This window comes from Stenella coeruleoalba, assembly GCF_951394435.1.
Source record: "Stenella coeruleoalba genome assembly, chromosome: 15".
Classification (NCBI taxonomy): Eukaryota; Metazoa; Chordata; class Mammalia; order Artiodactyla; family Delphinidae; genus Stenella; species Stenella coeruleoalba.
This window is the reverse complement of record NC_137161.1, coordinates 50,373,481-50,400,090: the sequence shown is the minus strand read 5'-3', so window position 1 is coordinate 50,400,090 and position 26,610 is coordinate 50,373,481. Positions and strand designations below refer to the sequence as shown.

General features: G+C 47.8%; 1 protein-coding gene and 1 pseudogene across 2 annotated transcripts in view; both read right to left on the bottom strand.

Moving 5' to 3' along the window:
• Window positions 1-26,610, bottom strand: part of CRAMP1 (cramped chromatin regulator homolog 1) — a 68,125-nt gene that overhangs the window by 24,930 nt on the left and 16,585 nt on the right. The window contains exons 4-6 of the mRNA XM_079944523.1: window positions 23,808-23,961; window positions 10,199-10,282; window positions 6,931-6,979 (exon numbers count right to left, since the gene is read on the bottom strand). Of these exons, the coding sequence (XP_079800649.1) occupies window positions 6,931-6,979; window positions 10,199-10,282; window positions 23,808-23,961 (287 nt within the window). The remainder of the gene's footprint in view (window positions 1-6,930; window positions 6,980-10,198; window positions 10,283-23,807; window positions 23,962-26,610) is intronic.
• Window positions 1,004-5,788, bottom strand: LOC307198955 (protein BUD31 homolog; annotated as a pseudogene). Its single transcript has one exon. The product of its transcript is annotated as a protein BUD31 homolog (transcript).

Sequence of the window (26,610 nt, the reverse complement as noted above, 5' to 3'; positions counted from 1 at the left end):
TGAAATATCTTTTTCCATTCCCTCACTTTCAATATATAACGTGTCTTTCTCTCTAAAGTGGGCAGTCTGTTGTAGGTTCTTGTTTTACTATCCAATCTGCCACTCTGTGTCTTTTGATCAGAACATTTAGTCCATTGACATTTAAAATAATTACTGACAAGTATGTATTTATTGCCATTTTAAACAGTGTTTTCCAGTTGACTTTGTATTTCTTTGTTCTTTTCTTCTTTTCGTTTTTCCTTTTGTGGCTTGATGGTTTTCTTTTGTATCATTCTTGAGTTCCTTTCTGTTTGGTTTTTGTGAATATACTGCATGTTTTTGATTTGTGGTTACCCTGGTTTTCAAGTATGTTAACCCATAACTGTATCTACTTGCTTTAAACTGGTAGTCATAGAAGCTCAAACACATTCTAAAAGATCCGCATTTTCTTACTTTCCTCCCCCATATTTTGTGATTGTGAGGTCTTATTTTACATCTTCATGTTTATCCTTTTGCTGTTCATTGTAGTTATAATCGCTTTCATAGAATTTCTTTTATTATTTTTTAAATGTATGTGCTGGTGGGACTTCCCTGGTGGCACAGTAGTTAAGAATCCACCTGACAATGCAGGGGAAATGGGATTGAGCCTGAAACAGGAAGATCTCATATGCCACGGAGCAACTAAGCCTGTGCGCCACAACTACTGAGCCTGCGCTCTAGAGCCCGTGTGCCGCAACTACTGAAGCCCGTGCACCCAGAGCCTGTGCTCCGCAACAAGAGAAGCCACCACAATGAGAAGCCCGTGCACCACAACGAAGAGTGGCCCCCGCTCACCACAACTAAAGAAAGCCGGCATGCAGCAACAAAGACCCAACACAGGCAGAGATAAATACATAAATAAATAAATAAATTTTAAATACATATATGTAATAGGATAAACTTGTTGTGGAGTTAGGGAACCGAGCAGCTTTAAAAAAATAAATAATAATCTATGTACTAGCTTATTTAAAGTGACCTTCAATCCTTTTATGTATTTCCCTTTCCTACTGTGATGTTTCCCTTTCCTATAGATTCTTGTTCTCTTTTATTTAGAGAAGACCTTTCAATATTCTTTTTAGGATAAGTTTAGTATTGCTGTATTCCTTTAGTTTTTGCTTGTCTGAGAAATTCTTTATCTCTCCTTCAGTTCTAAATGATAATCCTGCTGGGTAGAGTGTCCCTGGTTGCAGGTTTTTCCCTTTCAGGACTTTGAATTTATCTTGCCACTCCCTTCTGGCCTGCAAAAGTTTCTGTAGAGAAATCAGCTGATAGCCTTATGTGGGTTCCTTTGTAACTGACTGTTTTTCTCTTGCTGTCTTTACAATCCTCTCTTTAACTTTTTTTTTTTGCGGTACGTGGGCCTCTCACTGTCGTGGCCTCTCCCGTTGCAGAGCACAGGCTCCGGACGCGCAGGCTCAGCGGCCATAGCTCACGGGCCCAGCCACTCCGCGGCATGTGGGATCCTCCCGGACCGGGGCACAAACCCGTGTCCCCTGCATCGGCAGGCGGACTCTCAACCACTGCGCCACCAGGAAAGTACCCTCTTTAACTTTTGTCATTTTAACTATGATATGTCTTAGAGTAGGTCTGTTTGGGTTCATATTGTTTTGGACCCTCTGTGCTTCCTGTCCCTTGATACGTTTCCTTCTTTAGGTTTGGGAAGTTTTCAGCTATAATTTCTTCAAATACATTTTTGATCCCCTTTTCTCTTTCTTCTCCTTCTGGAATTCCTTTTATGCATAGATTGGCACACTTTATATTAATCCATAGATCTCATATGTTGCTTTCATTTTTTTTCATTTGTCTGTCTGCTGTTTTGATTGGGTGATTTCTGTTATTCTATCTTCCAGATCACTTATTCATTCTTCTACATTATTTAGTTGCTATTTACTGTCTTTAGCTCAGTTTTCATCTTGGTAATTGAGTTGTCTGATTTTGACTGGTTCCTCTTTATACTTTCTAGATCCTTATGACAGTGATCTACATTTCTAACAACAGTCTTTCTTAATTCCTTCAGCATTTTTATTACCTCCTTTTTGAGCTCGGGGTTTGGTAGACTAGAGAGGTCTGTTTCATCATTTGTTCTCTCAGAGGATTTCTCTTGTTCTTTTACTTTATTTTTTTAAAGATTTAAAAGTCTTATTTCTACAAATCACAGCTGATGAACATGAAACCTTCATACGTGGGCACCACTCTACAGGAACAGCTGTTCCCAGGAAAGGGGTGGCTTGACATGCAGAAACCTGCACAGTCCAAAGTCCAGGGCGGAGTGGGGTCAGGGGGCCCAAGGGCCTCTGCCAGAGCAGCCCCAGCAGCCACAGAGCATGCACTTGATGATCCGGTCCACTGACAGCTTATTTTGGGGTCCTGGCAAACGCAGTTTGTCCTCAAATCGGTGTTCCATGTCTGAATGCACCTCAGGCAGCATGATTTCTCATACACCTGCTTTTTCCATTCTGCGATTAGGTTTTACCTGCATAGCCTTCTTTGATACAATACTCATATAGTTCTTTTTACGTCTTTCCGCTTTTAGAAGAGATCAAAAATATAGTGGGTTTTCTGGTAGTGGATCTTGAAGATGGGACACACAGATTCCACTTTCCTCTTTTCCTCATGAGGTTCTGTTTCAGCTTCTCTCATCTTTTGATCTAATTCATCCAATGTTGGCTCCATCAACTCCCAGTCATCTAGGGGAGCTTTCCAGCTTCTTCTGACTTTAGGCATTTTTCCCACAAGATAATTTGCAAAGATCTTAGTGTCTGTTTCCCAAGAGTATAACAGAAAGATCCCTGGTCTCTTCAGTTACAGACGTAGGTACTTGTCCAGCTCTACCAATCAGTACATGACTTTGGGGAGATCACATTCCCTCTCTGGTCCTCAGTTTTATCAGAACCTCTGTCGCTGTCGGATGCCCCTTCTCTATCCTCTTGTTCTTTTAACTGGGAGTAGTTCCCCTGCTTTTTCATTTTACTTATATTTCTCCAGTTATCTGGACAAGAAAACTCCAGGAAGCCAGCTCCCCTGCCATTGTGTTAGGAGGGGAGATTCAGAGAGGATGGGAGTCTGCAGTGACCAAGGCCTCCACTGAGACCAAGTGCTTGAGTCTTAACTACCTCAACCCAGGGGAAATACAGGCAGCAGAGCACTCCCAGGGATGTGCTGATGAGGCTGGAGTGGGGGTGCAGGAGTGGGAACCAAGAACATCAAGTCAGTTCTTAATCGCCTCCAAAGAAGGGTGCTGGGAACAAGTGGATGTTTCTGCCATCCATCCCAAACAAAACACAACAGTAGCAGGAAAGATTTAAAGAGCAGAGGGAGCCGTGTCACGTGGCACTTGTGTTTGTGATAACCACATTTTCCGTTAAACTGCTGTTTTGTGACTTCCTTTTTTTTTTTTTTTTTAGTGAAATTGAACAGCCTCTGCTTTATGTAGAGAACCATTCCGAGGTTACGAGCCCCTTCCCTTTCTCACAAATGGAAGTTCTATGAGCAGCCTGAGGCTGGAGCCGGCACAGGTGAAGCCTGGCCCCAGCGCAGGCTGCAGAGGTGCACCTGCAGGAGAATCAGGTCCTGCCCTCTGTCAGATGGAACAATGCAGAGGGTCCTATTTGAATCCTCCACTAGTGTCACAAAACAAGCAACAGAGTAATCCCTCTATGTGCATGGGAGTCAGGCTTTCCTTTCTGATATGAGGTTCATTTTCTTCTCTGCAAAGTTACTTGATAAATCTAATAAGCATGTGCTAAGTTCTATGCTGCTGGGTCTGTGACCAATGTAATAAGATTCAACTTTAGAGCTTTTCTCAATTCATTTACTCCTTAATCCAATTCTACCATTTTATAACAAAGGGAGATTGACAGTTAACTGGAAAAGGTCTGCATGAGAGGCAGGAACAGGAAGTTAGTTAAATACTCAATGCTTTTTGGTCTTAAGTCAAGGAGTACTTTTCCACAGGCACCTTACTAATTTCCCCCATCTCTGTCTCACTTTTACAGGCCTTTTGCTTTGTTCTTAAAAACTGATGATGTGTTGGTGAAAGAACACACAGTAAATCAACAGAACAGAATTTCAAGTCTGGAAATAGACCCACATAGCCCAGTCAACAGACCTGAGATGAAGGTGAAAAAGCAGCTAATGGAGGAAGGATGGACCCTCCAGCAGAGGGGGCCAAAACAACCGGACACCCACAGGCCACAAACTGAACCTTGGCATAAACATCACATCGTGTACAAAAGTTAATTCAGAGTGGATTGTGGATTTATATGTCAGACCATAAAACTTTTAGAAGAAAACACAGGAAAAAACTTCATGACCTCAAGTTAAGCAACAACTTCTTAGATGTGACACTAAAACACAATCCATAAATGAAAAAGATGACAAACTGGACTTCATCACAGCTGAAAACGTCTACCCTTTGAAGGACACTGCTGAAGAGAGTGAGAAGGCGGGCCACAGACTGGGAGGAAAGATTGGCAAATCGCCTACCTGACAAAAGGCTTGTGTCTGGAATATATAAAGGACACTCAAACGCAATGGGCACAAGATTTGAAGAGGCACCTCACCAAAGAAGATACACAGATGGCCAGTGAGCATAACAATGGTGTTCAACATCACTAGTCCTCAGGGAAACGAAGTCAAAACCACAATGAGACACCTCTTCACCACTGGGTGAAGAACAGACTAAACACACCAAGTGTGAGGAGCACCCGGAACCCCACCTGGAAAGCAGGCTGGCAGCTCCTTATAAAGTCTGCATGTGCTCACGACCTCCTCCCCTGGGGATTTGCTCAGGCAAGATGAGGCAAAAAGCTGGAGGCCAATGCCGAGTCATTTACTCTCTGTAAACAGCCCGTGTCCCTCACTGGGGGTTGGATCAACAGACCACAGAACAGCCATACTAGGGACACTACTCCACAGAGGCATGGACCACAGACACACGCAGCCACATGGACAAATCTCAGGGTGTACTGCTGAGTGGAAGATGCCAACCTTGGAAGGCCACACACGGTACAATCTCACTGAGATGACATTCCGGGAAAGGTGTGTATGCACAACACTGCTCGAACATCTTAGACCCTGGAGCAAACATAGCTTCCACCTGATGGGCACAGGGCAGGTGTGAGGGTAGGAAGGAAGGCCAGATGCTAAAGCTGCAGCAGGTGAATAGGGAGGTGCAATAGACAACCCCCAGGGCTAAGGCTGGTGGCCTCTCTTCCTACTTGCCTCTGACCACCCCACACACCTCTGGGAGGCTCCATGTGCCCAGTGGTACCAGCTGGCCAGGTCACCTTCACTCCTCAGCCGCTGGGGAGAATCACTGCTTTTTCACATGGCAGTGATACGTACAACCTAGTCACTCTCAGGCCTGGCTCCAAACTGATGGTAGTTCATAGACACAGAGCCTGGAGGGTCCAACATGAGCCTCTGTAAGGTCAGACGCTGGGCTGGAGCCAAAGCAGAAATGCACACAGTCAACCTGGCAGGGACTCAACCTGAGGGATGGGGGCTCGCTGGTCGTCCAACACCAGGCCGAGGGAGGAAAAAACTAGGGTGCAAGACAACGTCCCGCTGATGTAGCAGAGGCCAGGGAAACTTCCCAGGGATGGCTCGACCTACAGGACAGCTGGCCATCGAGCAGCAGGGGCCTGGGGATGGCGGGCGGGTCCGTCTAAGATGAGGAGTGGAGAGGTCCACGTGGGAGCGCAGAGGCTCTGATGGGGTGAGTGGGAGGGACAGGGTGGCTGCCAATGAGGACCCCACAACAGGTGAGAAATCCAGACCATGTAACGGGGGATGGTCAGGCTGTGACTTGGAGTCCAGCACAGCCGCAGTGCTGAGGGACTAGGCCACAGCAGCCATGAGAGAGGCAAGGGGCTGCGAGAGACGGACAGGCCCGCCTGCCATGCTTCCAGCTACTTGCAGAGAGGAGTGAGAGGCGCTGACTGAGAGACCCTCAGAGTGCAAGGTCGGGGGCATCCTTCCCAGGAAAAGATGCTGGAGGCTTCCAGCTGGAACACAGGAAATATCCAGGCCGTAATGGGACTTGTACATCGAGGCAGAGAAATGGGGGACAAGTCAGATCTGGGATCCTTCACCCAGAAAAGGTAACAGAGGCCCTGGGAAGAGTTAAAGTAGCCAAAGGAGAGGGTGCAGGGACAGGAGAGCCTGGGGGCAGTGCCGGGACAGCCCCAGGAGGGCGGTTCCGGAAGCTGGAGAGCAGCTCAGGGTCAGACACCTGGCTGGTGCCCAGGGACCTACTAGCAAGGCTGTCAGAGTGCAGGGGGCAGCGGGCAAGCCAAAGGGCCACTGGGCAACTCAAGGACAGGGCACCGTGGCTTTTCCATGCAGCAAGTCCTGGTACGGCCTCTCTGGGGCAGAAACGGTCACAGCAGTCAGGTCAGAGCTGCGTGGGGGTCCCCAGTGGTTTTGTGTGATCGGGAGGCCAGGAGTGTGAGAGCAGAACAGAGTCAGACTCAGCTTGACCTCGAGAGGCACAAGGAGGAACGGCAGGCAGAGGAAGCATGGGAGGACCAGAAACATGCACCAGGAAGGCCGGGAGGGCAGGCCTTCTAGAAGCAAAGGAGACCCCCACACCATGAAATGCACAAGGTTGAGGAAAAGAGTGAGACAGTGAGAAGGTGAGGGCTGAGTGGAGACCCGCAGAAGAACAAGGACGGGGCCCCCAGGACGGGGAGAAGCTGGGGGCAGGTCAATCAGTTCCCCGGGCTGGCCACCTCCTCACGGGCAGATGCTTAACTGTGAGGGTGTCAGGGCTAACTCTGAGGACTTCAGGATTTAATGGTCCTCACTGAGAAAAGGGGAGAAAACTGCACATATTTCGAGGTCTATATTTGAGAGAAAAGTGCAAATTCCCACAAGGAGCCGGCCTGCCTCACACACAGCTCTACTCACCCAGCCTGAATGAGCTCATTCAGCTTCGTGGCGTTCTTGTCGTCCATGCCTTTGATGGAAAAACAAACACACGTGAACATCAAGTAGTCAGGAGCGAAGCCCAGCAAGACCCCACATAATAATCTCCAACGCAGACTCCAAACCACTCAATGGGGTAGTCAAGGTCTTCCACAGTTAAGACCCCATGTTAGCTGCAGGCCCTCCCCCAGGGCCCGCACACGTCACCTGTGCTGAGAGCACTGTCTTTGCCCACCTGGACATCCTCGGGGAGGGGACCACTCCCACCTCTGCACAGCTCATCACGCCTCCAAACCCCCGCCCCAGCCCCCCTGCCGCGCTGGACTGCCACTCGCCCCAGTCAGAGACTCCCCTTTCTCCGGGCCCACCTTGCCCCACGCACTCTTGTCCTGCGTGGCTCCTGGGTTACCTGTGGGCCCGCCTCCGTCAGCTCTGAACTACGGACTGACACCCTGCGTGTTTACTAGAGCAGACGCTCCTTTCCTCTGCCCCACCCCCCACTCATTGCTGCCCTCAGGACACGCGAGATAGGAAGTGTAGTAATCAGGTAAAAGGAGGATGGAGGTGGTACATATGTGCAGGCCACTGTGAGATTCTTTGAACCCTGCTGAATATTTGGGGAATAAAACACAACGGGCCACAAACACGCAGCCAGGCTGAAAACCAAAGACAAGGACAAAACCTTAAAAGCAGGCGGAGAAAAACAACGCATCCCCTACAGAGGAGAAAGGATATAAATGGCCAGTGACCTCTCAGCCATGAAGAAAGAACTGTCATCAAAATCCCACATCCGGCAAAAATACCTTTTAAGAACAAAGATGAAATAAAGACTTTTCAGATAAATGATAATGGAAAGAATTCACAGCCGGCACAGAGGCATGGTGAGAAAGCCTGAAGGAAGCCCAGCAGGCTGAAGGGACATGTGCCAGATGGAAACGGATCTTCAGGAAACAGTGCTTGGCACCAGGGAGGGCAAACGCAGACCCCATCCCTAAACAAGCCAGATGCAACCCTGCCCTCCAACAGCATGGACCACACAAGCACAGTCAGCGTAAGTGACCGCTGGGGCTATGTGTGAGCATGTGACACTAGAGCCAGCCTGTCGGGGACGTTCATGGACCTGTGAGCTGAGACCAAAGGGGAGGGAAGGGCCCACAGGTCCTGCATCTGGTAGCCTGGAGGGACAGAGTGACAGACAGAAGGCCCAGAGGGTGGGACCACCACAACTTCAGGGTTCAAGTCACCAGATGGGAGCACCATGCAAGCAACCTCCTTTTGAAGAGAAGCCATTTCAACCAACTGGTGAGGACTGCAGACAGCCAAGGTCTTCCCCGGCCTGTCCTGATACCCGCATGGCACCAGGCCTGGGGCAAAGTGTGACTTGTCACTCAATAGCCCAGGAGGCTTGAATGGTCATCCGTTTCCATCGAAACTGAGGGTCCTCAGGCCCTTTTCAAGGGGGAACGCCGCCCAGCTCACGCAGCTGCTGTGACACAAGGTGAGGTGTGTCAAAGGACCAGGAACCCAGCAGAGACTCAGTCTATGTCTTAAGAATTGGATGTCTGGAGACCTCAGTTACAAAAAGTATGTTAACAAAGAGCACGCTCTGACCACTGGAGCTCAGACACGTGTTCCCAGTAGCCCAGAAAAGGCTACCACTGTGTGCAGGGCACGTGGACAACTGCCCATCCCAGCGAGCTCCTTCCCCCACAAACCTTCACCAAAGGACACAATAGTGTCCCAGCAGGTGGATCAGTGGGTGGGTGCAGTGGGGGCTCAGAATGAGGGCCCCACCAGGGTGGAGTGCTGTGAAGCAGCTTTGGGAGCCCCAAGCCCAGGTGGGGCCTCACGGGGATGTGCGTGCGTGTGTGTGTATATGTGTGTGTGTGTGTGTGTGTGTGCGTGCATATGTGTGTACACGTGCACTTGAGTGCTGCTGGACCAAGAGGGACCAACCAGGTGTCACCAGCAGGAGCAGATGAGCTGGAGGGGACGCCAGGCAGGAAGACGTGTTGAAGTCCAAGTGCAGAGGCCCCTTGGGTCGGGGGACCCAGGTGACACCCCAAGGGTAACAGGAAGCTGACAAGAGGATGAGGCCTGCCTCCTGTGGGGAGCACTCGGGCTGGGATGCTGGGATGTGGGAGATGGAGGACGGGGCCCCAGCATGTTGCCAGGACCAGGAGCATTTTAGGGCAAGGACAGAGAGGAGGATGGACAAGGAAGCAGGGATTCCAGGGGGTGGGGCCCCAGAGCCCCCTCAACAGCACTCAAAGCAGGAGCCGGGGGTTTGTTTAAGTAAGTCGTCAGCCTGCAGGAGCATGGGGTGGGGAGCCAGGCTGCCTGTCCCTTCCTTCAGAGGCTCCTGGACTTCTTGCCTGTTTCAGGAAGGGCGGGTCACCCAGGGAATGCCCACCCTGCCCGCCCTCCTGCCCGGCTATGACGTGTTAGGTGACAGCTTACAATCATCTCATAGTGTCTCATTTAATCTTCAGAGTGGCCCTGCGGGTGTGTGCCCTTCCAACCCACGTGACAGGCGGACAACTGGGGGCTGGAGAGGCGAGGCTGAGGCCTCTTGTCTGTGGTCACATGCGGAGGCCAGAGCACCTGTGCATCTAAAAGGAATCTAGTTACAAGGAGATGCTCAGAGCAAGGCAAAGGGAGGGGCCCAGACCCTTCAGTGTACCAGGGTCGGGAAAGGCCAGAAAGTGGGGGCTGTTCTAGGTCAAGACTCAAGAGACACAGCAGCTGTGAGCGGGCACTGTTCCCGATAGGCATGCCCTGCCTGGCATGGTGGGACGCACTGGGAGATCTGAGTTTGGACAGGATACCAGGTGAGGCTGTGGTACCCACTTGATAAATCTTAAATGTGCTTGCTGGGCATGCAGGAGAATGTCGTTGTTCACTGGGGCCAATGGCTGAGGGGTTTAGAGGGGGCTCAGACGGCTGCAACTTACAGTCACACAGCTGAGCAAGAAAAAATGCAAGTTTGTGGAGGAGGGACAGGAACGGGAGAGACAGTAACACAAACAAGGCCAAGGTTCAGGACCCATGAATCTAAATGATGGTATGTGGGGGTTGTTACGTTCTCCTTCGATTTTTCGGTATATTAAAACGTTCTGTGCGTTAAAATGTTTTCAAAATGTAAGTCGGAGAGAAAACAGAAGAGCCCCCAGTACTAAAACTCCAACTGTAAGAGGATAGCAGGCAGGCCCTGCCGGGAGGAGGCCACCTCTGAACAAAGGGTACTCACAGCCCCCGATCTTCTTGCGCAGCTCCCCATAGCAGATCAGGCCATACAGCTCCTGGGACGACTTCTTCAGCCCGCGAGAGAACACTGAAAATGAGGAAAGGTTGCGGCTTTAGAAGGAGAAAACACAGATGTGCGGGGCTTGCCCAGCTTGTGCACACCAGGGTGCTGGGGGACACTTCTTGGCTTTGACCACTGCACCATGGACCATGGGGCGTTAACATCAGGGGATACTGGGCAGAGTACACGGCAACATGGTGCTGTTTTTGCAATTTTCAAAATAAAAAGTTAAAAGAGAAAAAGGGGGTGGTTTAGAAAACTAGTCGTAACAGGCACAGCAATTTCCCCAGAGAGGAAAACGGGACGTCCAGCATGGCCGGCTTCCGCGAGGCAGAGGAGTGTCAGGACCACCTTCTCTGTGCACAGAACCCACCCAAGCTCAGCGAGGGGCTGGCAGCACTGGAACCAAGGAGGCCCACCTCTCATGCCTCCTGGGACGACAGACAACTCGCCCCAGGCCTGGGGCCAGAAGGAAGAGGAAATGTGGCTTGAGTGCTCCGGACGCCCCCTTGCTTGTCAGCAGCAGACCACAGCGTGATTTGGGAGGCAACATCCAGGGTTAAGCCAGCCCATGTATAGCCTGCTTGTGGCTGGAGGAGACCACATCACCAGGTATGAGCAGAAGTGCTGAGGGAGGCTCCAGAGGCTCTGTAACAGACTGATTCGGCCCCGATGCCCGCCCTGGACACCTACCTGCAGGCGTCTCTGACGCCAGGAAAGAAATCCTCACGTGCTCAAGCCACTGTTACCTTCAGTGTATTGTGTGAAGCCAAGCCTGACGGTGCCTTGTAAGTCTGGTTACTGCCCAGTTGGCCCCTTTCTGATCATCTCACAGGGCAGTGACCACTGCCATGTGTCCCTCTCACAACTGTTCTCTCCCCAGAGACCCCCTTTCAAAGATTTGGCTGTGTGTGATTACAACAATAGGAAAGGAAAAGAAAAGTATATTAGTAAATAGAAAGTAAAGTTCTGAATGAATGACCTAAAACAAGGATTCTGAACCTTGGATAGTCTCTGAGGAGCCTGGGGCTCTGCTAAGATCACACGCCAACCATTCCCGAAGGTTCTCCTGAGAGAAAGACTGACAGTCTCAGCAGACTCTTACAGGGACCGCTACTCGGGAAACTTACGATCCACTATGCAGTCGATAAACAAATGTGGGCTTTCAGACAATGGAACAGTACTCAGCCACAGAAAGGAATGAACGGACCCTACAAAAGCCTAACACACCGTACAACCTGGAAGCACCTGGAAAACGTCATGCTCAGTGAAAGAAACCGGACACTAAAGGCCCTGCATTGTATGACTCCACTGATATGAAGCGTCCAGGAGAGACAAAGATCTGTGGCTCCGTGGTTGCCGGGGCTGGGGGAGGGGCTGCAAAACAGCTGCACAGCGTGGAACCCAGTGTGACCACCAGTGCAGCACCAAGAGGCGGGCAGGCCTCTGGCCTCACACGGTCAACCGGCTGCCACCAGCTCTGAAAGGTGATCAGGACCAGTGAGAGACCTCGGTGCAGCCCTCGGCTCAACAGAAAGAAGGCACTTCCCATGGGGCCACACCGGGACACCAAGGGCATGTGGGTCAGGCAGAAGACACTGCAGAGGGGCTTCCCTGGTGGCACAGTGGTTAAGAATCCGCCTGCCTATGCAGGGGACAAGGGTTCGAGCCCTGGTCTGGGAAGATCCCACATGCCACAGAGCAACTAAGCCCATGTGCCACAACTACTGAGCCTGCACTCTAGAGCCTGTAAGCCACAACTACTGAGCCTGTGTGCTGCAACTACTGAAGCCCATGTGCCTAGAGCCCATGCTCTGCAACAAGAGAAGCCACTGCAATGAGAAGCCTGTGTACTGCAATGAAGAGTAGCCCCCGCTCACTGCAACTAGAGAAAGCCCAAGCGCAGCAACGAAGACCCAACGCAGCCAAAAATAAATAAATTTTTTTTAAAAAGTTTAAAAAAAGAAGACACTGCAGAGAAGGGAGAATGGCGCCAGCGGGGCTGACCCTGCAGAGCTAACTGTGGAACTGAGGGCAGCTGATGCATCCACCCTTCATCCAAGTTGGAAAAAGGGCTGAAGGGGAATGATACCTCCAGTGGGGGAGGGGAGTTTAGGAGGCTGTCCAGCAGGGGGAGGTGATAAAAATGCCCAGGAAAGACACAACCACTCTAGATGTCCCACAGAGCCCAGTGTGGCCGCCCTGCGACACGCCTCTGGACCTCAGGGCAGACGATGCACCACGTCCACACCGGGAGCCTGGGTGGTCCACTCTGCCCATAGCCTGGTGGCGGTGAAAGCACAGAACGTGCTAGAGCACGGCTCCAGGAATGACCCCCCACCGCCTGATCTCCAGGTAGCTTCCTACCCCCTTCCTCTTCTCGTGTTGCTGAGGCCTTCACATTGGAAGTGAGTGTTTCGAGACCAGCCAAAGCAGATGAAAGACCTGCTCTCGTGGAATGACTTTCAGAAAGAACAGACTATGTAACAACAAAAAAGAGAAATGCGAAAGACAGAGAAAGAGCCAAACAGCTAAAACTCGTTTCTGCGTGTCAGCCTGGAGGGAGGGAGGGTGTTCGTGATGATGACAGATATTAACAACAGCACACTGGACTCGACAGGACCAGAGTCGATATTTTCAAATCAACTAGGGATCTGAGCAACAGTCTGAGCTAAGGATGGGCACAGCCAGCAGAAACACAGACTCCGTGGAGACGGCCTGACAAAGAACAAAATGCTGCCAACTTGCCACAAAGCACCACAGCCATCGAGAGGCTTATGTTCATGGCCACGTGGACACTGAGAGCAGCCCACGCGCACGTGCACACGCACACACACCAGTAGCAAAAGACTTGTGAGTCAGACCGAGGGACTGCTGCAAAGCATGGAAACTGAGCGCCCACTTCCCAGGGTCCCTAGAAGGAGCAGCAACATCACTACACAGATATGGCACTAGAAGAGGTTGGAGCCACCATTCTCTTTGTGTTGTATCTTCCTCATCAAGATGTCAGGCTGGACGGGCGGCCCCTGAAGCAGAAGGCTTTTAAGCAGGAAAGATACCTTAAAAAGACTCGTGAGAAGCACAAGGATTTAACTGGCCAGAGAGAACCTCGGTGGGGTCATAAACTCAGCAGAAAGCAGGCACTGCACGTGGGGCATCGCATGAAACAGGACTTGCCCAGAGCAACATGCACTCGTCTGTCAGGTACTCCTTTCTGCCTTTGTCATGGACAGAACCAGATGGGAAATGCAGGGAGAGGCACACAGACCCCCAGGACAGAGGGCCGGACACGCACCTTCCGGGAGGGTTGTCAGACAGTGCTGTGACGGGATGTTCACAATGAGACAATTAGCAGTAACGTTAGTATAATTTTACCACAATTGTGTGAATTTATCTGAATAAGAGTGCTATATGAATAAAGATATCCACCCTGTGTTATTTAAAAACACTATAAGTGACTTCCAAATCCAAAAGGAAAGGTAAAATGTATTCATTTGTAGTATCTCCACTCAAACAAATAAATTTAATAAAAAACACATGGAGGGCTCCCCTGGTGGCACAGTGGTTGAGAATCTGCCTGCCGATGCAGGGGACACGGGTTCGAGCCCTGGTCTGGGAGGATCCCACATGCCGCGGAGCAACTGGGCCCGTGAGCCACAACTACTGAGCCTGCGCATCTGGAGCCTGTGCTTCACAACGAGAGGCCGTGACAGTGAGAGGCCCGCACACCGCGATGAAGAGTGGCCCCCGCTCGCCACAACTGGAAAAAGCCCTCGCACAGAAATGAAGACCCAACAGAGCCAAAAATAAATAAATAAATAAATAAATTATGTGTGTGTGTACACACACACACACACACACACACACACACACACACACACCACACGGAGGGACTTCCCCGGTGGTCCAGTGGTTAAGAATCCACCTTCCTACGCAGGGGACGCAGGTTCAAGCCCTGGTCAGGGAACTAAGATCTCACATGCCATGCCACAACTACTAAGCCCACGTGCCACAAACAGAAAGAAGCCCGTGCACCACAATGAAAGATACTGCATGCCGCTACTAAGACCTGATGCAGCCAAATAAAAAAAATTAATTAATTAATTAATTAAAGAACTGATCACCAAGCATTAGGTTAAGAAAACTTACTAATACTGAAAAAACTAAAACAGATGTCATTTAAAAAACAAACACATGGAGAAATTCTACATCGACATGAAAAGGTGGTGTGAAAACAGTACTTGTAAGGCAGACAAAAGTCAGGAGACAGAGCGAGAGGGGTACAATGGGAAGAGGATGCTGCCTGGACTTGGACCTCCACTCCCCGCATCGTTGGAGTGGACAGGGGCCAGGGCCTCCACTGCCGAGCCGGGGCTTTCTCCTCCACCCGATCAAGCGCATTACAGGCACCTCCAGGGAAGAGCATGCCACGTGCCCAACCACAGGCGGCAGTGGGGACAAGAGAGGATTCAGGGGAGGATTTCTGGGACAACTGACACAGGAGCTGAGTCCTGGTGAACAGGTTAGGGAGGACGACCAGGTGGGAGTGGCAGGAGTGTGGCAGGAGTCAAGGTGTGAAGGAAAGTGCACGTAAGGAGGCAGGTGACTCCATTGCCGGGGCCGTGGCAGGTCATGGTGCGGGTCTCTGGTGGGGCAGAGGAAGGGGGCTCAGGCAAGGGAGTGGCCGGGCAGATGAACATTTTGTGTGGATCTCACAGCTCAAAGGCTGGGTTACGAAGGGCAGGACCAGCAGCACTGGTCTAGGGCAGGACCAAGGCAGGCCAGGTAGTGAGAACAGATCTGAGAAGCTCGGAGTAGAACCAGAAACACTGATAGGTGAGTAAGAGGTGCCCCCAAGGATTCAAAGGGAAATACATTCAGGGGACAGTGTCGTAGGACAGAACCAGATGGGGATTCCCTGGCGGTCCAGTGGTTAGGACTCTGCGCTTTCACTGCTGGGGCCGGGGTTCAGTCCTTGGTCAGGGAACTAAGATCCTGCAAGCCACGTGGCGTGGCCAAAAAAAAAAAAAAAAAAAAAAGACAGAAGCAGATGGGAAATGCAGTGACCATAACAACCATCACCAGACCCTGGGACCTCCCAGTCCCTGAGAGGCCTAGTGCTGGCCGATGGCAGGGAGGAAGGACTTCTCCAGGGCAGAGGACAGCAAATCGCAGGCCAGATCTGGCCCAAGGGCTCTCTTTTTAAACAGGCAAATGCAGCAACATGTGTTCCTCTATGTATTATCCACAATGAGCTAGAAAGCAGAGTGAAGTGGTTTCAATAAAGACCATAAAACCCCAAAGCCAAAAATATCTATATTCACCATCTGACCTTTTACAGAAAAAGACAGCTTGAATCACTGTCTCTGGGTTTTTCTAAGGCCAGAGGAGGAATCCCTGGCCCTGGCATCCCGACCTAAAGGAAAGCCAGCGAAGAGAGCCAGATGGGTCAGCGGGGGGAGGCCAGGACACACTGACTGGCCAAGAGAACACCTGCAGGGTACAGACAAAGGTACAAAGGGGAGTAACGTGACCACAGCAACCACGATTAATCTGGATCAGAACTGATGTTATTTGGAGGGTGTGTCAGAAATCAGTGCAGTCAGTGGAAGCACACATGTGGAGAGACCGATCGACGAGAGAAGCAGCAGGAATGACACAGACACAGGATTCTCCTGGCGTGCGGACACAGGAGGCAGCAATTCCTCCCCGTAGGACAGAGGTGCTCTGAGCAGGAAGTCAGAACCGCACCTGGCGATGACCTAGACTAATGAATTAAAGATGGAGCCACGGATCTAGGGGAAGATGGCGGAAGAGTAAGACGCGGAGATTACCTTCCTCCCCACAGATACATCAGAAATACATCTACAGGTGGAACAACCCCTACAGAACACCTATTGAATGCTGGCAGAAGACCTCAGACCTCCCAAAAGGCAAGAAACTCCCCATGTACCTGGGCTGGGCAAAAGAATAAAGAATAAACAGAGACAAAAGAATAGGGACGGGACCTGCACCAGTGGGAGGGAGCCGTGAAGGAGGAAAGGTTTCCACACACTAGGAGCCCCTTCGAGGGCGGAGACTGCGGGTGGCGGAGGGGGGAAGCTTCGGAGCCGCGGAGGAGAGCGCAGCAACAGGGATGCGGAGGGCAAAGCGGAGAGATTCCCGCACAGAGGATCAGGGCCAACCGGCACTCACCAGGCTGAGAGGCTTGCCTGCTCACCCGCCGGGGCAGGCGGGGCTGGGGGTTGAGGCTCAGGCTGCGGTCGGAGCGCCGGGATGGGGTTGGCGGTGTGAACACAGCCTGCAGGGGGTTAGTGCACCACGGCTAGCCGGGAGGGAGTCCAGGAAAAAGTCTGGAGCTGCTGAAGAGGCAAGAGACTTTTTCTTTCCTCTTTGTGTCCCAGTGCTCGAGGAGATAGGATTAAGAGCGCTACTTAAAGGAGCTCCAGAGACAGGCCTTAGCCAGGGCTAACAGCGCGGACCCCAGAGACAGGCATGAGACACTAAGGCTGCTGCTGCCGCCACCAAGAAGCCTGTGTGCAAGCACAGGTCACTCTCCACACCTCCCTTCCGGGGAGCCTGTGCAGCCCGCCACTGCCAGGGTCCCAGGATCCAGGGACAACTTCCCCGGGAGAACACATGGCACGCCTCAGGCTGGTGCAAAGTCATGCCAGCCTCTGCCGCCGCAGGCTCGCCCCGCACTCTGTACCCCTCCCTCCCCCCAGCTTGAGTGAGCCAGAGCCCCCAAATCAGCGGCTCCTTTAACCCCGTCCTGTCTGAGCGAAGAACAGACGCCCTCCAGCGACCTACATGCAGAGGCGGGGCCAAATCCAAAGCTGAACCCCAGGAGCTGTGCGAACAAAGAAGAGAAAGGGAAAGCTCTCCCAGCAGCCTCAGGAGCAGTGGATTAAATCTCCACCATCAACTTGATGTACCCTGCATCTGTGGAAGACCTGAATAGACAAGGAATCATCCCAAATTGAGGAGGTGGACTTTGAGAGCAAGATTTATTAGTTTTTCCCCTTTTCCTCTTTTTGTGAGTGTGTATGTGTATGCTTCTGTGTGAGATTTTGTCTGTATATCTTTGCTTTTACCATTTGTCCTAGGGTTCTATCCGTCCGTTTTTTAAAATTTTTAAAAAAAATTTTTTTTCTTAATAATTATTTTTTTATTTTAATAATTTTATTTTATTTTACCTTACTTTATTTTCTTTTATCCTTTTTCTTTCTTTCTTTCTTTCTTTCTACTTTTTCTCCCTTTTATTCTGAGCCGTGTGGATGAAAGGCTCTTGGTGCTGCAGCCAGGAGTCAGTGCTGTGCCTCTGAGGTGGGAGAACCAACTTCAGGACACTGGTCCACAAGAAACCTCCCAGCTCCACGTAATATCAAACGGCGAAAATCTCCCAGAGATATCCATCTCAACACCAACACCCAGCTTCACTCAACGACCAGCAAGCTACAGTGCTGCACACCCTATGCCAAACAACTAGCAAGACAGGAACACAACCCCACCCATTAGCAGAGAGGCTGCCTAAAATCATAATAAAGCCACAGACACCCCAAAACACACCACCAGACATGGACCTGCCCACCAGAAAGACAAGATCCAGCCTCATCCATCAGAACAAAGGCACTAGTCCCCTCCACCAGGAAGCCTTCACAACCCACCCACCAACTTTACCCACTGGGGACAGACACCAAAAACAACGGGAACTACGAACCTGCAGTCTGCAAAAAGGAGATCCCAAACACAGTAAGATAAGCAAAATGAGAAGACAGAAAAACACACTGCCGATGAAGGAGCAAGATAAAACCCCACCAGACCTAACAAATGAAGAGGAAATAGGCAGTCTACCTGAAAAACAATTCAGAATAATGACAGTAAAGATGATCCAAAATCTTGGAAATAGAATAGAGAAAACACAAGAAACATTTAACAATGACCTAGAAGAACTAAAGATGAAACAAGCAATGATGAACAACACAATAAATGAAATTAAAAATACTCTAGAAGGGATCAATAGCAGAATAATTGAGGCAGAAGAACGGATAAGTGACCTGGAAGAAATAGTGGAAATAACTACTGCAGAGCAGAAAAAAGAATGAAAAGAACTGAGGACAGTCTCAGAGACCTCTGGGACAACATTAAACGTACCAACATTTGAATTATAGGGGTTCCAGAAGAAGAAGAGAAAAAGAAAGGCACTGAGAAAATATTTGAAGAGATTATAGTTGAAAACTTCCCTAATATGGGAAAGGAAATAGTTAATCAAGTCCAGGAAGCACACAGAGTCCCATACAGGATAAATCCAAGCAGAAACACACCAAGACACATATTAATCAAACTGTCAAAAATTAAATACAAAGAAAACATATTAAAAGCAGCAAGGGAAAAATAACAAACAAGGGAATCCCCATAAGGTTAACAGCTGATCTTTCAGCAGAAACTCTGCAAGCCAGAAGGGACTGGCAGGACATATTTAAAGTGTTGAAGGAGAAAAACCTACAACCAAGATTACTCTACCCAGCAAGGATCTCATTCAGGTTTGATGGAGAAATTAAAACCTTTACAGACAAGCAAAAGCTGAGAGAGTTCAGCACCACCAAACCAGCTTTACAACAAATGCTAAAGGATCTTCTCTAGGCAAGAAACACAAAAGGAAAAGACCTATAATAACAAACCCAAAACAATTAAGAAAATGGGTATAGGAACATACATATCTATAATGACCTTAAATGTAAATGGATTAAATGCTCCCACCAAAAGACACAAACTGGCTGAATGGATACAAAAACAAGACCCATATAAATGCTGTCTACAAGAGACCCACTTCAGACCTAGAGACACATACAGACTGAAAGTGAGGGGATGGAAAAATATTCCATGCAAATGGAAACCAAAAGAAAGCTGGAGTAGCAATTCTCATATCAGACAAAATGGACTTTAAAATAAAGACTATTAGAAGAGACAAAGAAGGACACTACATAATGATCAACGGATCGATCCAAGAAGAAGATATAACAATTGTAAATATTTATGCACCCAACATAGGAGCACCTCAATACATAAGGCAAATACTAACAGCCATAAAAGGGGAAATCGACAGTAACACATTCATATTAGGGGACTTTAACACCCCACTTTCACCAATGGACAGATCATCCAAAATGAAAATAAATAAGGAAACACAAGCTTTAAATGATACATTAAACAAGATGGACTTAATTGATATTTATAGGACATTCCATCCAAAAACAACAGAATACACATTTTTCTCAAGTGCTCATGGAACATTCTCCAGGATAGATCATATCTTGGGTCACAAATCAAGCCTTGGTAAATTTAAGAAAACTGAAATTGTATCAAGTATCTTTTCCGACCACAATGCTATGAGACTAGATATCAATTACAGGAAAAGATCTGTAAAAAATATAAACACATGGAGGCTAAACAATACACTACTTAATAATGAAGTGATCACTGAAGAAATCAAAGAGGAAATCAAAAAATACCTAGAAACAAAGGACAATGGAGACACGAAGACCCAAAACCTATGGGATGCAGCAAAAGCAGTTCTAAGAGGGAAGTTTATAGCAATACAATCCTACCTTAAGAAACAGGAAACATCTCGAATAAACAACCTAACCTTGCACCTAAAGCAATTAGAGAAAGAACAATAAAACCCCAAAGTTAGCAGAAGGAAAGAAATCATAAAGATCAGATCAGAAATCAATGAAAAAGAAATGAAGGAAATGATAGCAAAGATCAATAAAACTAAAAGCTGGTTCTTTGAGAAGATAAACAAAATTGATAAACAATTAGCCAGACTCATCAAGAAAAAAAGGGAGAAGACTCAAATCAATAGAATTAGAAATGAAAAAAGAGAAGTAACAACTGACACTGCAGAAATACAAAAGATCATGAGATTACTACAAGCAACTCTATGCCAATAAAACGGACAACCTGGAAGAAATGGACAAATTCTTAGAAATGCACAACCTGCCAAGACTGAATCAGGAAGAAACAGAAAATATGAACAGACCAATCACAAGCACTGAAATTGAAACTGTGATTAAAAATCTTCCAACAGGGGCTTCCCTGGTGGCGCAGTGGTTGGGAATCCGCCTGCCGATGCAGGGGACACAGGTTCATGCCCCAGTCCGGGAGGATCCCACGTGCCGCGGAGTGGCTGGGCCTGTGAGCCATGGCCACTGGGTCTGCGCATCCAGAGCCTGTGTTCCGCAACAGGAGAGGTCACAGCAGTGAGAGGCCCGCGTACCGCAAAAAACAACAACAACAACAAAAACTTCCAACAAACAAAAGCTCAGGACCAGATGGCTTCACAGGCGAATTCTATCAAACATTTAGAGAAGAGCTGACACCTATCCTTCTCAAACTCTTCCAAAATATGGCAGAGGGTGGAACATTCCCAAACGCATTCTACGAGGCCACCATCACCCTGATATGAAAACCAGACAAGGATGTCACAAAGAAAGAAAACTACAGGCCAATATCACTGATGAACATAGATACAAATATCCTCAACAAAATACTAGCAAACAGAATCCAACAGCACATTAAAAGGATCATACACCATGATCAAGTGGGGTTTATTCCAGGAATGCAAGGATTCTTCAATATACGCAAATCAATCAATGTGATACACCATATTAACAAACAGAAGGAGAAAAACCATATGGTCATGTCAATAGATGCAGAGAAAGCTTTTGACAAAATTCAACACCCATTTATGATAAAAACCCTGCAGAAAGTAGGCATAGAGGGAACTTTCCTCAACATAATAAAGGCCATATATGACAAACCCACAGCCAACATCATCCTCAATGGTGAAAAACTGAAAGCATTTCCACTAAGATCAGGAACAAGACAAGGTTGCCCACTCTCACCACTCTTATTCAACATAGTTTTGGAAGTTTTAGCCACAGCAATCAGAGAAGAAAAGGAAATAAAAGGAATCCAAATCAGAAAAGAAGAAGTAAAGCTGTCACTGTTTGCAGATGACATGATACTATACATAGAGAATCCTAAAGATGTCACCAGAAAACTACTAGAGCTAATCAATGAATTTGGTAAAGTAGCAGGATACAAAATTAATGCACAGAAATCTCTGGCATTCCTATACACTAATGATGAAAAATCTGAAAGTGAAATCAAGAAAACACTCCCATTTACCATTGCAACAAAAAGAATAAAATATCTAGGAATACCTACCTAAGGAGACAAAAGACCTGTATGCAGAAAATTATAAGACACTGATGAAAGAAATTAAAGATGATACAAACAGATGGAGAGATATACCATGTTCTTGGATTGGAAGAATCAACATTGTGAAAATGACTCTACTACCCAAAGCCATCTACAGATTCAATGCAATCTCTATCAAACTACCACTGGCATTTTTCACAGAACTAGAACAAAAAATTTCACAATTTGCATGGAAACACAAAAGACCCCGAATAGCCAAAGCAATCTTTAGAACGAAAAACGGAGCTGGAGGAATCAGGCTCCCTGACTTCAGACTATACTACAACGCTACAGTAATCAAGACAGTATGGTACTGGCACAAAAACAGAAAGATAGATCAATGGAACAGGATAGAAAGCCCAGAGATAAACCCACACACATATGGTCACCTTATCTTTGATAAAGGAGGCAGGAATGTACAGTGGAGAAAGGACAGCCTCTTCCATAAGTGGTGCTGGGAAAACTGGACAGGCACATGTAAAAGTATGAGATTAGATCACTCCCTAACACCATATACAAAAATAAGCTCAAAATGGATTAAAGACCTAAATGTAAGGCCAGAAACTATCAAACTCTTAGAGGAAAACATAGGCAGAACACTCTAGGACATAAATCACAGCAAGATCCTTTTTGACCCACCTCCTAGAGAAATGGAAATAAAAACAAAAATAAACAAATGGGACCTAATGAAACTTCAAAGCTTTTGCACAGCAAAGGAAACCATAAACAAGACCAAAAGACAACCCTCAGAATGGGAGAAAATATTTGCAAACGAATCAATAGACAAAGGATTAATCCCCAAAATATAACAGCTCATGCAGCTCAGTATTAAAAAAACAAACAACCCAATCCAAAAATGGGCAGAAGACCTAAATAGACATTTCTCCAAAGAAGACATACAGATGGCCAAGAAGCACATGAAAAGCTGCTCAACATCACTATTAGAGAAATGCAAATCAAAACTACAATGAGTTGTCATCTCACACCAGTCAGAATGGCCATCATCAAAAAATCTAGAAACAATAAATGCTGGAGAGGGTGTGGAGAAAAGAGAACCCTCTTGCACTGTTGGTGGGAATGTGAATTGGTACAGCCACTATGGAGAACAGTATGAAGGTTCCTTAAAAAACTAAAAATAGAATTACCATATGACCCAGCAATCCCACTACTGGGCATATACCCTGAGAAAACCATAATTCAAAAAGAGTCATGTACCAAAATGTTCATTGCAGCTCTATTTACAATAGCCAGGACATGGAAGCAACCTAGTGTCCATCAACAGATGAATGGATAAAGAAGATGTGGCACATATATACAATGGAATATTACTCAGCCATAAAAAGAAATGAAATTGAGCTATTTGTAATGAGGTGGATGGACCTAGAGTCTGTCATACAGAGTGAAGTATGTCAGAAAGAGAAAGACAAATACCGTATGCTAACACATATATATGGAATTTAAGAAAAAAAAATGTCATGAAGAACCTAGGGGTAAGACAGGAATAAAGACACAGACCTACTAGAGAATGGACTTGAGGATATGGGGAGGGGGAAGGGTAAGCTGTGATAAAGTGAGAGAGTGGCATGGACATATACATACTATCAAATGTAAAACAGATAGCTAGTGGGAAGCAGCCGCATAGCACAGGGAGATCAGCTCGGTGCTTTGTGACCACCTAGAGGGGTGGGATAGGGAGGGTGGGAGGGAGGGAGATGCAAGAAGGAAGAGATTTGGGAACATATGTATATGTATAACTGATTCACTTTGTTATAAAGCAGAAACTAACACACCATTGTAAAGCAATTATACTCCAATAAAGATGTAAAAAAAAAAAAATAGAAAAATAAATATATAAATAAATAAATAAAGATGGAGCCACGCAAACTGGACTCAAACACAGAGCCTGGAAAAAGAGCCTGGGAAAAGCCCTGGAACGCCAGCCGTCCACCCGGGCCGACGCACACCAGGCCCTGCCCGACCCTCACCCCACTGGGGCTCCCATGGGAGAAGGGCAGGCAACGGGGAGGTGTGATTCTGGACCACGGTGCCCTCCCTCCCAGAGGGGAGCGAGCCAGGGACTCAGACACCACAGGCTTCCTTGTAACTCAGCCTGACCACCAGTTACGAGGTCTCCTGTCAGCCAAAGCACCAGAGGTGAGAACACCCCAGGCCGTGTGGCTGGGTGAGAATAATGCCAGAAGGTGTGGCCTGCAGGTTTGCGGAAGCCACGCTCCTGGACCAGAAGCCACCCCGCCTCTGGCCCCAGGAAGCCAGCCTAGGCACTCACCATTGTCGAAGTCAATGTACTTGGTGATCTTGTGCCACGTGCGGTAGTAGAAGTGCCGGACCTGCTCCTTGTTCTTCACCATGCTGGCGGGCTTGCCTTTCTTCTTGTATTTCAGAGCAATGTTGTTCTGAATCGCTTCAAAGTCTTTCCCATGCTGGAAAAGAAAGTCCACATTAAAAGCACGAGGTTAGGGGCTTCCCTGGTGGCGCAGTAGTTAAGAATCTGCCTGCCAATGCAGGGGACACGGGTTCGAGCCCTGGTCCGGGAAGATACCACATGCTGCGGAGCAACTAAGCCCGTGCGCCACAACTACTGAGCCTGCGCTCTAGAGCCCGTGAGCCACAACTACTGAAGTCTGCGCGCCTACAGCCTGTGCTCTGCAACAAGAGAAGCCACCACAATGAGAAGCCTGTGCCCCGCAACAAAGAGTAGCCCCCACTCACTGCAACTAGAGAAAGCCCGCGTGCAGCAGCAAAGACCCAATGCAGCCAAAAATTAAATAAATGAATAAATAAATAAATTTATAAAAAAAAACTAGATTGTCTTATACTTTATAAAATAACACAAAGGGCAATAATAAAGCTAACTTTAAAAAAAAGCACGAGGTTATAGGGAAGGTGGGAGGGAGACACAAGAGGGAGGAGATATGGGGATATATGTATATGTATGGTTGATTCACTTTGTTATAAAGCAGGAACTAACACACCATTGTAGAGCAATTATACTCCAATAAAGACGTTAAAAAAAAAAACAACACGAGGTTACAACAAGGCAGCCTTCTGTACAATGCAGACACTTCCTGAAAAGGGAGAAAAGGGACTGCTGTGGTTAAGCAAGTATCCTTCATGGCTCCTACTTGTGCATGAACTTCAACCTGGCTTCCCCAGAACCTCAGGTTTCAATTAGAATAATGGATAATGCAGCAACAGAACTATCATAGCATGTGGATACCAATGAGGCAAGGACCCCGGAGCAGTAGAAACATGAAGCTCATGACTTAGACAAAGGGCTTAATCTCCAGAGTTCTTTAGAGCCCATGAAATGACATACCCCCACGAAGACAATAATCAGAAGACACAACACAAGGATGGAGGAGCTCAGGGTGCTGTACATCTGGCATCTTAAAATAAAACAACACATCAACTATTCAGAAACAGCTTCACTGATTTGATCATACAAAAGGTATTCTATGTTTGAACAAGGATAACAAATATGAATGTTTATTAAGAGAATCATGCAGAATATGCTCTGAATACATCTGTGGGCCTTCCTTCAACACCTCCATGCAAAAGCTGAGTACATCTTAGATTTTCAGAATGGAATTTATGTTCCAGAGAACAGTCCCCATCAGTGCTGTTCTGGTACTGATGCAACGAGAACCAACTACTGATACTACTCATCAACTACTGATACTTTTATCAAAACCAAGCCAGCAGGAAGCACTGGGAAGGACCTGGAGGTAACGGCACCCCAGCAGCATTGAGCACCTCTGGTACCCAGATCTTGGTTTCTAAATCCCACTTTCCAAAAGGAACCACGGCTCCTTGGAAAAATGGCCAATGCCAGGTCTGGGGCAGGGAAAATACCAGGTGAGTCTAGAATATCTTGTGGTGCCAGAAAGTGAGGAAGTGCTCAAAGCATAAGGGGAACATGTTAGAAGGACACAGCAGCCAACCTGAAGAGGCTCCCAGTGGGCAAATCTAGAACAATATGGGCAACAAAATCACAATGATATGAATGGATTATGACCCATGGAAGAGAATAAGTATCCCTGGGTCCATACAGGTATAAAGAAATAATTGAATAAATACATAAATGGAGGAGAAGGGAGAGCTTTTCCTTGCATGGGATTTCCACTTAATAAATGTAGAAAGAATAACAGAATCAGAAGGTCATCACTGGGTAAACACCACAGTAATAGTTGTTCCAGGTAAGAAGAGGCAATGGTTGCTTAAATTAGTGGGAGAAAGAATCATGAGAAACAGGGTATTTACATAGTCTCAAAGTAAAAAAAAAAAAAGAAAAAAAGACTTGGCAGTGGAGAACCTGGGAGATGCCACCTGAATGCAGTGATCAAGGTTCACACAGCCAGGCCTGAGACAGATCACACTGCACACTCTGGACAGGATGCACCAAGGATGCACAGCAATCCCACAGTACTCTTGACAGAAAACACAAAACATGAACTTATCCGTGCGGAAACATCAGGTAAGCCCAATGAGGGGCACTCTATGAATGAACAGACTTGGAATCTTCAAAAATGTCAAGGTCGTGAGAGACCAGGAAAAAAAGGGAATACTGAGGGACCTGTCCCAGGTGGGAGGACCCAGGAGCCATGGCAACCAAATGCAACGTGGGGTCCTGAACCAGAATAGGACATCAGTGCAAATACTGATGACATTACACTAACTCTCCTCATTTTGCCGGTCACCCTGCAGTTACGTGGGTGTCAGGAAAGCGGGTTAAAGGGCATGTGAGCATTCTCTGTACTCTTTTTGCAGCTTTTTCCAACTCTGAAATCGTTTCAAAATTTAAGGTCAAGGGCTTCCCTCGTGGCGCAGTGGTTGAGAGTCTGCCTGCCGATGCAGGGGACACGGGTTCATGCCCCGGTCCGGAAGGATCCCACATGCCGCAGAGTGGCTAGGCCCGTAAGCCATGGCCGCTGAGGCTGTGTGTCCGGAGCCTGTGCTCCGCAACGGGAGAGGCCACAACAGTGAGAGGCCCATGTACCACAAAAAAAAAAAAAAATTAAGGTCAAAAAGTAAAAGTGCTATGGGACTTCCCTGGCAGTCCAGTGGTTAAG